General features: G+C 32.0%; 1 protein-coding gene across 1 annotated transcript in view; it reads left to right on the top strand.

Moving 5' to 3' along the window:
• The window catches only part of POF1B (POF1B actin binding protein), a 69,759-nt gene extending 56,463 nt beyond the window's left edge, over window positions 1-13,296 (top strand). The window contains exons 9-16 of the mRNA XM_081276419.1: window positions 1,783-1,875; window positions 2,733-2,846; window positions 3,632-3,784; window positions 4,786-4,905; window positions 6,065-6,193; window positions 6,998-7,080; window positions 10,321-10,435; window positions 13,170-13,296. Of these exons, the coding sequence (XP_081132545.1) occupies window positions 1,783-1,875; window positions 2,733-2,846; window positions 3,632-3,784; window positions 4,786-4,905; window positions 6,065-6,193; window positions 6,998-7,080; window positions 10,321-10,435; window positions 13,170-13,175 (813 nt within the window). The 3' untranslated portion in view covers window positions 13,176-13,296. The remainder of the gene's footprint in view (window positions 1-1,782; window positions 1,876-2,732; window positions 2,847-3,631; window positions 3,785-4,785; window positions 4,906-6,064; window positions 6,194-6,997; window positions 7,081-10,320; window positions 10,436-13,169) is intronic.
• Window positions 13,297-15,529: the final 2,233 nt, after the last annotated feature.

Genomic DNA, 15,529 nt, shown 5'->3' with positions numbered 1-15,529 from the left:
TGCTTATTGAACTTTTCAGTTCTAAAATTTTCCTTTTTTATCTTTTTTTTTTTTTTTTTGTAGTGGGAATTGAATCCAGGGGCACATAACCCTTGAGACATAGCCCCAGTCCATTTTTAAAATTTTTTATTTTGAAGCAGCATCTCACTAAATTGTGTAGGGTCTTGCTAAGTTGCTAAGGCTGGCTTTAAAATTGTCATCCTGCCTCAGTCTCCCAAATTGCTGAGATTACAGATGTGCCCTACTATTCCCAGATCCTTTTTCATTCTTTATATTTTTTTATTTCTTTATTGAGACTTTCTAGTTTGTTGTTGAGACATGGTTACATTTGTTTGCTTCAGTCTGTTTGTAGTTTTCTGCTGAAGCATTTTAGAATGCTTGCCTAAAAACCTTGTCAGGCATTTCTAACATTTCAGTTCTCTTGATGTAGGCATAGATTGTTTATCTTATTGAATTGAGATATTCCTTGTTCTTGAAATGGTAAGAGATTTTCAGTTGAAATCTGTCCACTTTTGGTACCATGACACTGGATATTACTCAAATATTCTGTTCTATTAGAATATCTCTGATACTGAAACCCCAGAGGAAGTGAAGGCACTGTCAAAGCCAGATGGAAAAGGAAGATGTCTAGGATTCTCTACTCATCCTTTCTTGATATGATAGGATGAAAGCCTAAGCTCCCTTCATGATATCAACTGATACAACAGTGCTTGGAATTTCATTTTTCCCCATCTAAGATGAAAGACTCATCTCTCTATCCTACCTTTATTGATACCAACCTGATGAGTTATGTTGGTATGCCTCTTTAGAGCCTGATGATGGAGGAAGTCCAGGTTTCACTCTCAGCTTTTCTTGTTTGGGTGAGGGTAGTGTTAAAAATTTTTTCCTGTTGTATTTTTCTGCAGTCAAGGGTTATCAACTTAAAGTTTCTGTCTTCCTAGCCCTCCTGTCCTTTCATGAACCTTTGGCTATTGCAAAAAGGCTTTTCTTAGGACATCTGTTCCCCATATCCATTGGTATATTTGGATTACCTGTTTTTCAAACACCAGTCTATGACATATAAAACAAAATAAAATCCAAGAATTCAATGTGTCATCCCTCAGTTACAAATGTACTAACCATTCTTTTCACCATTCTGAGCTTTTAAATATTTGTTTTATATATAATATCTAGGGTTTCTAGTGTACTTAGTAAGAGGACTAGGGAAAGGTATTTCTCCTTTATCTTTCCAGATAAAGGAGAATTTTCTATTTTTAAAAATATATATTTTCTTTAAATAAATGAAAATAATTTAGTGAAAGGCTTTTTTTCTTCTTCTTCTTTATAATTAAAAATGATCCTGCACTTCAAATTCAAACTTAATTATTATTAAATTCTTCTTAATTTAGGAAAAATATATGCTCTTGGAATCACACATAGGAAATTTAATTTCATTACTTGAAGGTTGATTCTCTTATGTTTTCTAATTTTTTAAAAAAGAAAGAAAAATTGATAGAATTCTACCTTGTGAGAAAGGTGATACTTTGTGATATACGACATAAAAAAAAAAAAAACCCTTGTTCACAATACCTGGCTATGATCTTTTAAGGAATACTGCCGGGACTGCTTAAGTACATTATTGAAAAAAATATATCTTGTATCACTATTCTAATACAGTCATGTCCAAAATAAAATTATAAATAAGGTTACTGGTAGGAACAGAAAAATAAGATTACTTTCACTTATATTGCCTATTTTTGAATGTTAATAAAAAATCAACCATGAATTATTTTCTTCCTCCAGATGAGGGGTATGTCTGATAAGTCACTCAGGCTAGTGCTGTCCACATTCAGCAATATACGTGAGGAGCTTGGACATCTTCAAAATGACTTGACCGTAAGAATTATTTTTAATTTTCTTTCCTAAGCCACTTCTAATTCTTTACTTCCTACCATAGAAATGAAGACATTCAGTACACTTTTTTAAAATTCAGTACAACACAGCAATATTATGCTTACCCGGACATAGCTAAGGTTTTCTCAAAATAGTTAGTTTTAGAAAAGGAAAAAAGGGTATAACATGTAATGTCCAGTTTGAAAGAATGTTGAATATGCATTTATTATTTAGTTTACTACTAATGGTAATTAATGGTGAAAACTAGGGAGTAGCCCACAGTATTAGAATAATCTGACTCATTTAATAGGAATTTCTCCGTTTCTTAATAATAAAGCATACTCTGATTTTCTCTTCAAACTAAACAGTTTAAAAACTTGTTTCTCTAAGAATTTGACCTGTTTTATTTTCTATTTTAATCTGTGTTCTTGGTGCCATCAACTAGATACATTCAGAATGCTTTCCTTACAATGAATAACTCCTTGAGGACTTTGAAGTGGTTTTTCTTTTGTTTCTTCATTCTAATGAATGTAGTTAGTCTCTAATTTGAAAATTCACCACCTGCTGGGATTAACAAGGAGTCTTTGCAATTTGGATAAAAACATTAGAATAATTCAGAAGGTTCTGCTTCATTGCACTTAGAGTTAGTCCATCAAAATATCCTTTTCAATATGGGTTTTGAATGTTTCAATCTTGTTTATACCACACTTTGCTTAACTTTTAATAATTCTGCTTTATTAAGCAACTACAAATGAAACAAGAGATTATTTAAATCTTCTAATGTAGACAAGTCTTTGTATTATGTGGTTGTTGACAAGCTTATGTTATTCTGAATCATAATAAATAATTTATGGTTCTAGTCACTGGAAAATGACAAGACAAGACTTGAGAAGGATGTGGCATTCAAAGAAACTCAAATAAAAGAGTATGAAGAACTCTTGGCATCAGTGAGAGCAAATAATCGTCAGCAGCAAGTAAGTTTATATTTTTGTTGGTGATAAACTAGATTGATAGTTTTTTATATGTACAAGACTAGTACATTAGAATTATGAGATACAATTCAGACAGAATTAATATATGATGAAACAATTTTTATATGAGAATTGAGTGGTTTTAGAAAAAACAACCTTATATATTTTAGGCATACAATATATATAGTACAAAATTATCTGTATTTTTGAGTGACAAGAATTATATGAATACTAAAAATCTAGGTTCACTCATTCATTTAATCTACTAATGTGTTAATGTGAAAAAAAGCTTTCGTAGATCTTACCTTGTATTTGTGCAATGAATAATAAGAGAATGAATGAACTGTAGAAGATTTCTCCTGATATCTGAGTAAAGATAATTTCTAAGAGACCATTTTGAGTCTCTAAGGCTTACTCCTTCCTAATCACCCTCATGGCTGTTCTAAATTCTTGCTCAGTTGGTAGTTGTCACATAAATAATTAGGTACATCATCATTTTGATGCTTACTAGAAGGCAAGATAAAATATTATCAAAGAGTACCAAAAATCTTATTACTGACTTGGGATACCAAAAATTCATGTAGCCTTGACTCATTTTCACTAAAAATAGGTAATTGAGAATAGGAGCAAGACTAATATTTTACATGGCTGATTTAACATATCATCTAAGGGAAAGAATATAATAAAATGAGGATGGGAAATATTTGCTTGATTTGATGGAATGAACTGATTAAAAGAATATTTCACTGCAAATAGATTTATCTTATGTACTTGTATCTTCCTTATAGCAGGGACTTCAAGACTCAAGCTCAAAATGTCAGGCATTGGAAGAAAATAATCTTTCTCTTCGACATACATTATCAGACATGGAATACAGAGTAAAAGAACTGGAATATTGTAAACGTAATTTGGAGCAAGAGAATAAAAACCTTAGAATGCAGGTATTAATTTTTTGTTTTAAAGTTGGAACATTGCCTTAGTTATATCAGTGTAATTCTAGCATTGGCAATAGTAAAATTTATCTTGTCCTTCCTTCCTTCCTTCCTTCCTTCCTTCCTTCCTTCCTTCCTTCCTTCCTTCCTTCCTTCCGTTATGAGGAGCCACTTCAGAAAACATTCTAAGTCCAAATTCAAATCAAAGAGAGCTTTATTTACCTGGCCAGGCACTGTCACCCAGCCATAGAGACTGAAGCTCCGTGGGAGAACAGCCATTTCCTAGCCCTTGTCTTGGGAATTTAAGGCAGAAAACCACAGCTCAGGGACTTTCCTTAGTGTCATCCAAGCAAGCCAATCATAGAAGCTAAGACAGCAAGTAGCACAGCAACTTAACAATCCTGTCTTGGGTTTGAGCATTTGTTAGACAACCATATCCTGAGTTCGAGCAGGTGGTTAGCAAGGGTGAGAATCTACTTCAAAGTCTTGGGTCACCAAGGCCACCATATCCTGGGTTGAGTACATTTTGTGGGATACAAAGTACAGAAATCAATATATTATAAGAAAACAGCTTTCATTTCATTTTCTTAGAAACAGTTCTGGTAACAGATTTTCTATAGAAGGCAGCAAAATGGAGTCTTAGGACTATCTATGACAGTTCTTGCTTTATAATCATCTTGTCTCACTTATCAAAACCTTAAATATATTATCTATATTTGTTGCTAACCTATAACTTACACTCTTATTGATTTTGTTTTTCAGTTCACACCACAACACTTCCTTCCTTCCTTCCTTCCTGTTCATCTTGAGAAAGTGTGTAGATTGCTTTCTGATAACCATAGTTCTTATCAAAGTGATATTTGAGCTTTCTAAAACAGTTTCTGAAAACCACTATCATTATTTGTATGTCATATTTAATCATATGGTTTCATGTAATAGTAATCTTTAAAACATAATATGTATTTCCTTCACAACAATCCAATTATGAAAAGTTATTTCATCTTGTGTAGGTTTCTGAGACTTGCACAGGCCCGATGCTGCAGGCTAAAATGGATGAGATTGGCAACCATTACATGGAGATGGTTAAAAACTTGCGAGTAGAGAAAGACAGAGAGATCTGCAAGCTAAGGGTATGTTGATCCTATATTTCATAATACACAGGTCAACATGTATTTTCTATCACAATGATAGTTTCAAGTTTAAGCTCACAAGGAAAAATCAACTGAAGGTAAAGTTTTATGAATATGTCATAGAACCTTTTAAGTTTACATCATCATGCATAAAATATCATTGTTTAATTGTTTTCTAATTCTGCTTCATCTATTCTAGCATAGTAAAGGAAAATATTAATTTCATTGTGTTGGGTATTTGTTAATGTGTTTTGGGGGAATAGGTGGAGCACTCTATGATCTGCTTATGCAGGCAAGAGAAATATTCAAGACTATCTAGCAAAGCCATAACTGAATTTATACAATCATCCCTGAACATTGAGAGATGATAAATATCAAAGACTTTGTCCAGCACAATGATAAAAATGATATTAAGTTTTATTTGCCTATAATTATAATAAAATTAGAGTATTTGTAATAAATGTATAGTGACTTACCTTTTAATTCTAGGTTGAATTGACTTAATATATCTCATAATATATTGATTTCTAAATATTCTCAAATATACTTAAATTTCTTAATGAACAAAATGATGAAAGATTTTTCTTTTCAAATATCACTTATGATCTTTACCAAAAATCAAAATGAAACAAAACATAATTTTCTAAAAAGTATACTGATAACTAGATTTCCTCCACTGGTTTTCTCCTTGTCTTCTCAACATTACTAACTTTAACCAAACAGTCACCTATGTACACATAAGTGATAAAGTGGAAAATGAGCCAGGGCAGTGATGCATGCCTGTAACTTCAATCATCTTGGGAGGCTAAGGCAGGAGGATCATGAGTTCAAAGCCAGCCTCAGCAACTTAGCAAGGGACAAAGCAACTCAGCAAGACCCTGTCTCTAAATAAAGATATAAAAATATGAGCTTGGGTTGTGGCTCAGCGGTTAAGTGCCCCTGGGTTAAATCCCTAGTACCAAAAGAAAAAAAAAGGAAAGAAAAAAAGAAAAATTCCTTTCATTTTTTTATATTCACAAATTTCTATGGAAGTTTGTAATTATTAGTATTTTCATTCATGACTAGCTGTGTGACTGTGTAACTAAAACTATTCTGGAGCTCAGTGATACACTTTATAAATAAGGGCTATAATAATATTTACTTCTTTCTATATCTTTAGTCCCAGTTAAACCAGTACCAAAAAGATGTTTCAAGAAGAGAAGGAAGTTGTAGTGACTTCCAATTCAAGCTTCATGAACTCACCAGCTTGCTGGAAGAGAAGGATTCCCTTATAAAACGTCAGTCAGAGGTAAAGAAAGAAAGGGATAGGAAAGAATAATAATATAACTCAGTCCAAAAGGATAAACACTTCCCAGGTATTAGAAAAGGATACATTACCAAGACATGCTTTATTATGTGGAAATGCATGGGAAAAAGCAGAGTTATATTTCAGGAGATATAATTCAAGTGAAAGAACTGAAGCAAAAATAAGTGCTTGGTATTGTACATTGGACATTTTTAAGACACTGATTTTATGTTTCATTAGCAGTGAAACTCCCTCAAAGACTGTGAGCTTCTTACTAAATTATGGGCTACTTCATCAAGTGACTGTGTTATATTCCTCCCTGTATCTTCAGTATGTAGCTCAGGATCTGGCATACCATAGGTACAAAGGGAACAACCAAAATTGTGGCTAATATCATATTGTGGTTATTGAACAATGGTGTTTATAGTAACATTCACTATTAGGAACCTATATGTGTTTCCATATTGAAGTATCGATACTTTCATGCTTTGGCTATATTTTTCAGGCTTTTTAAGACAAAAACGTCCACATCCTTATTATAAGAACTATGCCCATTTAATTTCAACTTTTCCACAAAATATAGATATCCTACCTCCATTAGTGGATTCCTACAGAAGTATATAACTTTTTGAATACCATTAAGCAATATTATATGATAATCAACAAATGAGATTAGAACATTTTTGCCTCGAGGTTAAAAAGGAAAGGGGTGGTAATTATCCTAGTAAACTTGTTTAATGATCAAGCATACATCTTACTCATGTTTCTACTTTTTAAAAAAGGATTATGTTGTTTTTCATTTTTAAGGAACTATCAAAGTTGAGACAAGAAATATATTCATCACATACTCAACCCTCCAGTTCTGGAAGGACTACCATTACTACTAAAAAGTAATGTATTTTTGTATGATGTTTTAATATGACTGGTAATTATACATTTCAAGTTATTGTACTAGTTATTATATATTACAAGTTATTAAAATTGAGCACTAGACAAAGTTTGGTGTTTTTTACTAGCTAATAATTCTATTGAAGGATTAATATTTACAAGACATTGTTATTGTCTTTAGTCCTGTAACACACCTTTTTAATATTCATAATGTTACATAACATGTAAATAAATAAAAATAATTGGTTGGTTGACCAACTGTATGAGTGAGAACTCTTAGTTGTATGTTACAGAGATTCAACTTAGAGTATTTAAACCATCTATACTTAATATGATTATATGTAATGCTGGATTTAAATTTACTGTCTTACTATTTGTTTTTGGTTTTGTTTCATTGTTTTATTTATTCCCCTTTTGCTCTTTTCCTTTCTTTTGGATAAATTACTTCTTTACATAATTATGTTTTAATTTTGGCCTATATGTTTTCTTTTACATATATTAAAATCCCTGCATAGATTATTTTTAAGTCAATTATCTTTTTTCAAAAATATTCTTTTACTTGTCAACAGACCTTCATTTTATTTATTTATATGCAGTGCTGAGAATTGAACCTAGTGCTTCACACATGCTGGACAAGTGCTCTATCACGAAGCCACAACCTCAGCCCCTAGCCAATTATCTTTTAAAGACATATTAAGAGTAAAAAGCAGTGTTTTAAGTTTGCCTGCATATTTATCTTTTCTGGAGCTATTAATTCCTTTGCTTAGATCCAAATTTCTGTGATTGTCCCTTTGTCTGAATGAATACATTCCTTAAACCTTTATTATGCTGCTCTTTTGGTGAAGACTTCTTTTGACTTTTTAAATCTGAAATAGTCTTTTCTTACCCCCATTATCCAGAGATACAGTAATAGTTCCTTATCTGAGAGGCACATGTTTCAAGACTGTCAGTGGATACCTGAAACATGGTATAGTACTGAACCCTATATGTACTAATGCTTTTTTTCCTATTTGTTTTTATCATAAATCTTGGCAACAACATCATAGTTGTTTTTTTTTTCTTATGGAGAGCTTTTACCTTTTCCCTTGAAGGGAATATGTTATATCTTCTCTTGGATATATATGCATTGCCACCATCACTAGTCTTGTGCATGGGGGACATTATTATTAAGTAAGATGATTACAAGAATGCAAGCACTAGTTTTTAGGATGATTGATCTGATAATTGAGAAAGCTACTAATTCATTAGAAGCTATAGACATATTCATCATAGATATATTGAAAAACATGGATGATTTGCATCCCAAGTGGTATAGGACAGCATAAAATATTTCATTATCCTAATCAGGTCAGTGCAGAATTTGAAATTTAAAAAGTATTTATTTCTAGTATTTTCCATTTAATAATTTGGACTGAGAATAACTGAAACTATAAGGGAGGACTACTATGTTTTTATAGGGTATAAAATAGTAAGCTGATAGGTTTTTTTAAATGAAGTACATAAAAGATGTCACTCCCTTGTATTCTGACTCTCATTGTGACTGATGAGAAGTTTGATGTTAAAATTATTATTTTTTTCCTCTGGGTAGTGTTCTTTATTCTCTGGCTGTTTTAAGATTCTTTATCACTAGCTTTTATAAATTAAAAAATGTGCCTCTCTGTGGTTTTCTTCATATTTCTTTTTCTTGAGGTTTAAGCAACTTCTTAGATCTGTAATTTCATTTTTCATCAAACTTGGAAATAATTTGGTTGTGATTTATTCAATTACTTCTTATCTTCTGCCATTCTGCATAACTTTAATGCACACAAACACACACAATGGCAATGACCATTTTCTACATGTTGTATATGTCAGTCTTTTTCCATCATGTATTATTCTAGACAATTTATCTATGCCTTCAAATTTACTAGTCTTTTCTTACATAGTGTCCACTCTGCTTTTAACCCTATTCAATGTATTTTTCATCTTTACAACTCCAATATGATCTTTTTAATATCCTCTATTACTTTCCTCATTGTGTTCATAAATTCCTCTAACTTCTTGAATATATTTTGTGCATTTCTAATAGATGCATCTTTCCTACTCATTTTTAGTCAGTATTTTTTCTTGGCTTGTTTCTACTAATTTATTTTTCTCTTCATTATTAGTCATATCTTCCTGTTTCATTGTATGACAACTGATTTTTGGGGGGGTAGCAGGAATTGAACTCAGGGGCACTTGACCACTGAGCCACACCCGCAACCCTATTTTGTATTTTATTTACAGACAGGGTCTCATTGAGTTGCTTAGTGCCTTGCTTTTGTTGAGGCTGGCGTTGAACTCACAATCCTCCTACCTCAGCCTCCTGAGCCGCTGGGATTACAGGCATGAACCCCCGCACCTGGCTGACTACTGATTTTTTATGGGATGCCATATATTAAGGTTTTATGTTGTTGCATTCTAGATTTTTTGGTATTACTTAAAATATTTGGAAGTTTTATTCTGAGATAAATTTACTTGGAAACAGATTAATACTTTCAAGTCATGTTTTTAAACTGTTAGAACAATCTGCACTTAAGGCTAATTCATATCCCTATCAAAACAGTAGTTTTCTATGTTGTCTATGGGATGTCCCATATATTATAAGTTATTTCTTCTCTGGCTAGAGGAACACAAAAATGACTATCCCTGTGCAAGTTCAAGGGATTTCCAGCCCGCTCCTTTTCAATGGTCTTTCCCTGGCATTGATGACGCCTTCACACACATATACTGAATGGCCTTCACCAAACAAATTATAGGGAAGCCTCTCCTGACCTCTCTCCCCATCTGTATAACTTTCTATTTTCTGGTAATCTGCCAACAAAAATTGACTGCCTTAACCTACCTGTTCTCTACTCTCTGTCATCTCTGCTTGGTGATATTTCTAAAGTATGTTTTGGTTAGTTTTCCCTATCCTTTAACCAAGTAAATCTCTCTAGGCAGTGAGCTAGGCATTTATAGGACACACTTCATTTGTATCCTTGTCTGGAATCATTTTCCTGTGCTGTCAATGATCCATGACAGGCAGAGGTAAAAGTTTCTCCCCTTTGTTTTTTGGAAAATAATTGTAATAAATCTTTGCCTATTGAGAGGTGATTTATATTCTTTCTTTGAAACATTTAAAAGTCCTTCAGAGCCAAGTGGTTTATTAAGGGGAATCAAACTAGGAGCAACTAAATATGAGTTATTTTCTAATACACTGTAAACTTTTTTCCTGTGTATAGGTACAGGACACAATATCCAATCCTAGGTCTCCTGTATGATGACTATGAATACATACCACCAGGTAGTGACACACAGACTATTGTGATTGAGAAAACAGAAGACAAATGGACTTGTGTAAGTTCACATGAGTGCTTCTATATCTAATTTGACTATATCTTAACAGCCTTTACATTTGAGGCAAAATATCAAATATCCTAGACAATTATGAAGGAGAGTGAAGGATGGGGTAAAGACATGTTTTAGTAGAATCTGTTTTGTGTATTTGAATATGGTATTTACTCCTGTAAATTTTGTTAGAATTTTATTAGAATTTTGAAAGATAACACACACACACACACACACACAGATTATATATATATCACTAGATTGTAAGATCTTCCAGTTCCAGTTTTACATCCTACAGTGTAGAGTGAGCCTGCTGAACAGTCATTTAAATGCCATGTAGTCTAATATCTACTTTCTAAAACATCATCCAAAATCACTAGGTAACACAAACCTCCGAATCATTCAATTCATTGCTAAGGGGCTAATTATTAATACCTTCTTATGATAAATGATAGCTACTTCTCTAGAACTTTTATTGATTGATTTGTTGACTTTTAAATTAGTGATCATCAAAGAGGAAATATAGTCAGGCATAGTAGTGCATGCCTGTACTCCCAGGAGCTTGGGAGGCTGAGGCAGGAGGATCATGAGTTTAAGGCCAGCCTCAGCAACTTAGGAAGGCTCTAAGCAACTCAGCTAGACCCTGTATCTAATTAAAACATAAAAAAGGGTTGGGGATTTGGCTCAGTGGTTAAGTGCCCCTGGATTCACTCTCCAGTACCAAAAAAAAAAAAAAAAAAGAGGAGGAAATATATATTCCCAGCACAGTAGTTCTATTCAGGGGTAATTTTGCCCTCTAGGGCACATTAAGCAATGTTTAGAGACATTTTGGCAGCTAAAGCAGGGCTATATATTGGTATAAAGTTTGCAAAGGCCAAAGGTGCTTCTAAACCCTACAATGTGCAGGACCATTCCTCACAACAATGAATTATCCAACCCAAAATATTCATAGAGATGAAGTTGAGAAACCCTGCTAATACAACAAAATACTCTTCATTTTTTTTTCTCTAATTATATACTCCTACACTCTAATAATTCTAATAATAATCCACTGAGCATAGGAATGTGTGATATCCTGTAGGTACAATGGACAGGAAAAAGGTTGAGAATGCCAGCTCTCAAACTATACATAATCCATTGTAAAACATTGTAAAAATTCTTGTTATGTTAAAATTCCCCAGCTATCCAATGCTTAGGTACTAAAATCAGGAAGAGCTAATCCATAGGTCATTAAAGTCAGGAAGTGATAATTATTGGGAAGTAGGCAGAGGACTATAAAGAGAACACCTAGTTACTAATAATGTTCTGTTTTTTGAGTTGTATGATGATGGTATATGTGTGTTCAGTTTGGGAAAATTCATTTAGTTGTACTTTTCTACATGTTTGCAATATGTCAGTAAATACACTGTGACAAGCAATAGATAAACATAAAAATACATATTCTGCAGAACCTTTTGAAGAAATTAAAATTATATTTCAGATGTATTATTAATAAAATAAAACAAAATATTTCAGATGTATTATTAATAAAATTATCTGTCAAATAACTAACCTTACCATCAAACATCTTTTGGTTAAACATCTTTTGGTTAAACAAATAATGTATATATACATATAATTTTCGGGGGGTACTAGGGATTGAACTCAGGGGCATTCAACCACTGAGCCACATCCCCAGCCCTATTTTGTTTTTTATTTAGAGACAGAGTCTCATTGAATTGTTTAGCACCTTGCTGGATTTGAACTCACAATCCTCCTGTCTCAGCCTCCAGAGCTGCTGGGATTACAGGCATGCACCACTGTGTCTGGCTCAAATATATTTTTAATATTTTAGTTGCAGATGGACACAGTGTCTTTATTTTATTTTTTTTATTTATTTTTACTTGGTGCTGAGGATTGAACCCAGTGCCTCACACATGCTACAAACCCAGACCAAGCTCAATTATTTGAGTAACTCAAAGTTTAGTTTTTAGTTCTGAAACCATCCTTTAACTATATAATCAAGTCATCAGTCTTGTACATATGGTTATCTATCATTAGTGAAAACAACCAATATTTAATAACCCCATATAAATATACCTGAATAATCCAATCTTTGAAATGTTATTTTACTTAGGCATTAATTAGTTGAGAATTACTTATTGCTAATTATGAACTGATAAAGTATACTTGATGACCCAAGAACCATATATATCATTAGCAAAAAATGTCAACAATAGGATTTAAAATTGTCACTCACATAATTTCATGCTCAAAGTGGAAACAATTGTTAATAACCACATGTGCCCATAGGTGACAACAGTGTGAGGACTTGCCAAATAAAAAGTTTAGCATAGTAGCCATTTCATCCCTCTACATTAAAACATAAAGCAATACACATTAAAGTCGATATCTGAAAAGGCTCTAGAGACTGGTAAGAAGTTCAAGTTCAGACGATAGATCCATATTTATTAACTGAAACCTTTGAGCATATATCTAAACTATAAATATGAACTATGGAAGAAATCAACTCAATCTTCCCTGTTCCCTGATTAAAATCATTTGAAAACTATAAGTTCACTAAAGTCAAAAGACAGGTCTTTGTTTCAATTAATACCATATAAAAGAGAACCACAATTGTACAATGTGTTTCCAGTGGTTTTATACATATCAACTTAAATAATTTTCATAATTGTAAGCATACAATAATAATAATGTTTTAATTATGGACCCACTGTAAGATAACTTTTTTTTTCTTTTCTAGCCATGAATGGAAACAACTTTAAAGTATTACATCTCAAAGGAAGTTTTCTGTGTCTATATTAGTTTTTAATTTCTTTTTCCTTCACTAAAGGCCAATCAAAATTTTGAACCATGCTACTAACCAATGAATCTAATGGAATGACTTAATTCTACAGATGAGTTTCTCCAGCCATTTATGAAATATCAATCCTTTCTATTTGTGGCTGCAATGTAGCAGCATACAAACTAAAAGAGGGAACTTGTATGTTTGAATTTCCATTGCAGACACTGTAGAACATAACCAGCTATTTTTTAAAAATATGGTACATCTTAGGTGGTTAACTAATTTGTAGAGTTAGAGATTTTATAAGTTATTCCATTAGAATATTTTCTCCAATATTTATTATACAATTTTGTTAAAAGAGTTAACATTGTTTTTAACAAGAGGCAAAAAATTGAATTTTTAAAATAAAAGACTATAGGGCATGATACATACAATGTACATTGGGTTTTCTCACTTGAAGCCTATGACTAAAAGAGATGCTTTATTACATACTATTATACCTCTTGGAAACATAACTAAACCAAAGTTGATAGTTAATTTCATTTAGCAGGGAAGTGGGATGATATCTTTTTAAATAAGTAAATCCATTTAATTGTACACTATGCTACACAGTTCCTAATACATATCCTTTTGTGCCTTGAAAATTTTCTTTGAAAGCATTTCCTTCCCAAATGAGGCCCACTCACTTCCTTAAAATATGTAATACTCTATTGTATTAGTGGTCCAAAAGAAGTTGTAGTTTTTCATAGTGGTATACAAATATTATATTGAAGTAATGCATATATACAAAAGCATATAGAATAATATAGCAGCAAATATTTGATGGTGAATACTTCTTGGGAAAATATTTTATAGTAATGTACTTTAAGTTTGTTTAATTAATTGTACTCTTGATGACCTTCCTTACAAAGTGAACAAAAGAATTTTTAAATACATTACAAGGTAAGAATGAAATGTCTTAATTTCAACTTGTTTGGCTAAAGTTAAGAGTTACTAAAAGTCATTGTGTTTGTAATAAGGCAACAAATAATTTGAGTTACATGTAAATGAACTTTTGCACTGAACTCTCTGAAAATATCTATATAAAATCATGTGATTCTTTATAATTACTAAGAAACTGTTACGATAAGTACAGATGATGCACTATATGCTAATGGAAACTATAAATGAGAAAAATGTTTTCAAAATTCTTTTATAGAAATATACAAATAGGTCTTATTATGCAGGTAAAAAAGACTCATTTATATTATGTAATGCTTTGCCAAAATGTTAGGCTCCATTGAATTGATTCAATTCCTATTTTATCAATATTTTGTAATAGATAACCTTAGTCTTACATTTTTTGCTTGGTGTAGTAGAAACAGAGGAGTTTCTCCTCTGCTAACTGCTCATATATATAACCATAATAAAGATATATAGTTAGGCACCCACTATAAGTGATATAAGGGGAAGAAACTTTATAAGCCTGATAGAAAACTGCCACCATTGCTGTTTGAAAATGAGTACAGGTGTGATTTTTCTAAAATACTGAAAACTAACAGTATTCAAAATTTGAAAGCAATTAAGAAGTCAGCGGTTTCTTGGCCCACTTGACCCATGAATAGTGAATATGGATCATATTAAGGTCCTTATTATACTCAATTATTTTAAAAAAACTCTAATGAAAAATTAATACTATGGAGAGTTCTTCTATATATTTAAATATATGTATGTATATTCAAATATATAAATATATGCACATATATTAAATATATCTTTCATTTGTGATTATTATCGATGGAAAGAGTAGTTATATCTTTTCTACTCACTGGTTTTAAGCAAATTATTTATGAAAATTACAAAGATGGCAGGTGAGGAATGTTTGTTTACCTAATATCTATTTCAGAATGTTTTCACTTTAGATTTATCAAATAAAATGGAACCTGTACAATAACATATAAAGTAATTTGTTTGTATCTAAAATGTGTTAAGTATTTGTGAAAGTTCAAGTAGGAAATGTGTAGGAAGGCTTTTTAACTTAGCTGTATATTTTTGTCAGGAAGTTATTCTCATGTGAATACTTATGTGGGAACTAATAAGCACCACTCTAATTAACACACACACACACACACACACACACACCAAAATGACTTCCTAATGTGAACTAGTAATGATGGCACTTCAACATAATTTGACCTCCAGTTGATGCAGATTTCTGTTTCAAATTAGACTTTCTTCCATATAAATAGCATTTTCTAAGTACTTGTTTCAAACATAATTCCATAATGCATTCATCCCATCTTTATAATGAGGTTTTAATCGTATTACTTTTTCTTAAT

This window comes from Spermophilus citellus (genome assembly GCF_964194105.1).
Source record: "Spermophilus citellus genome assembly, chromosome: X".
NCBI lineage: Eukaryota > Metazoa > Chordata > Mammalia > Rodentia > Sciuridae > Spermophilus > Spermophilus citellus.
This window is presented reverse-complemented; position numbering and strand designations above follow the sequence as displayed.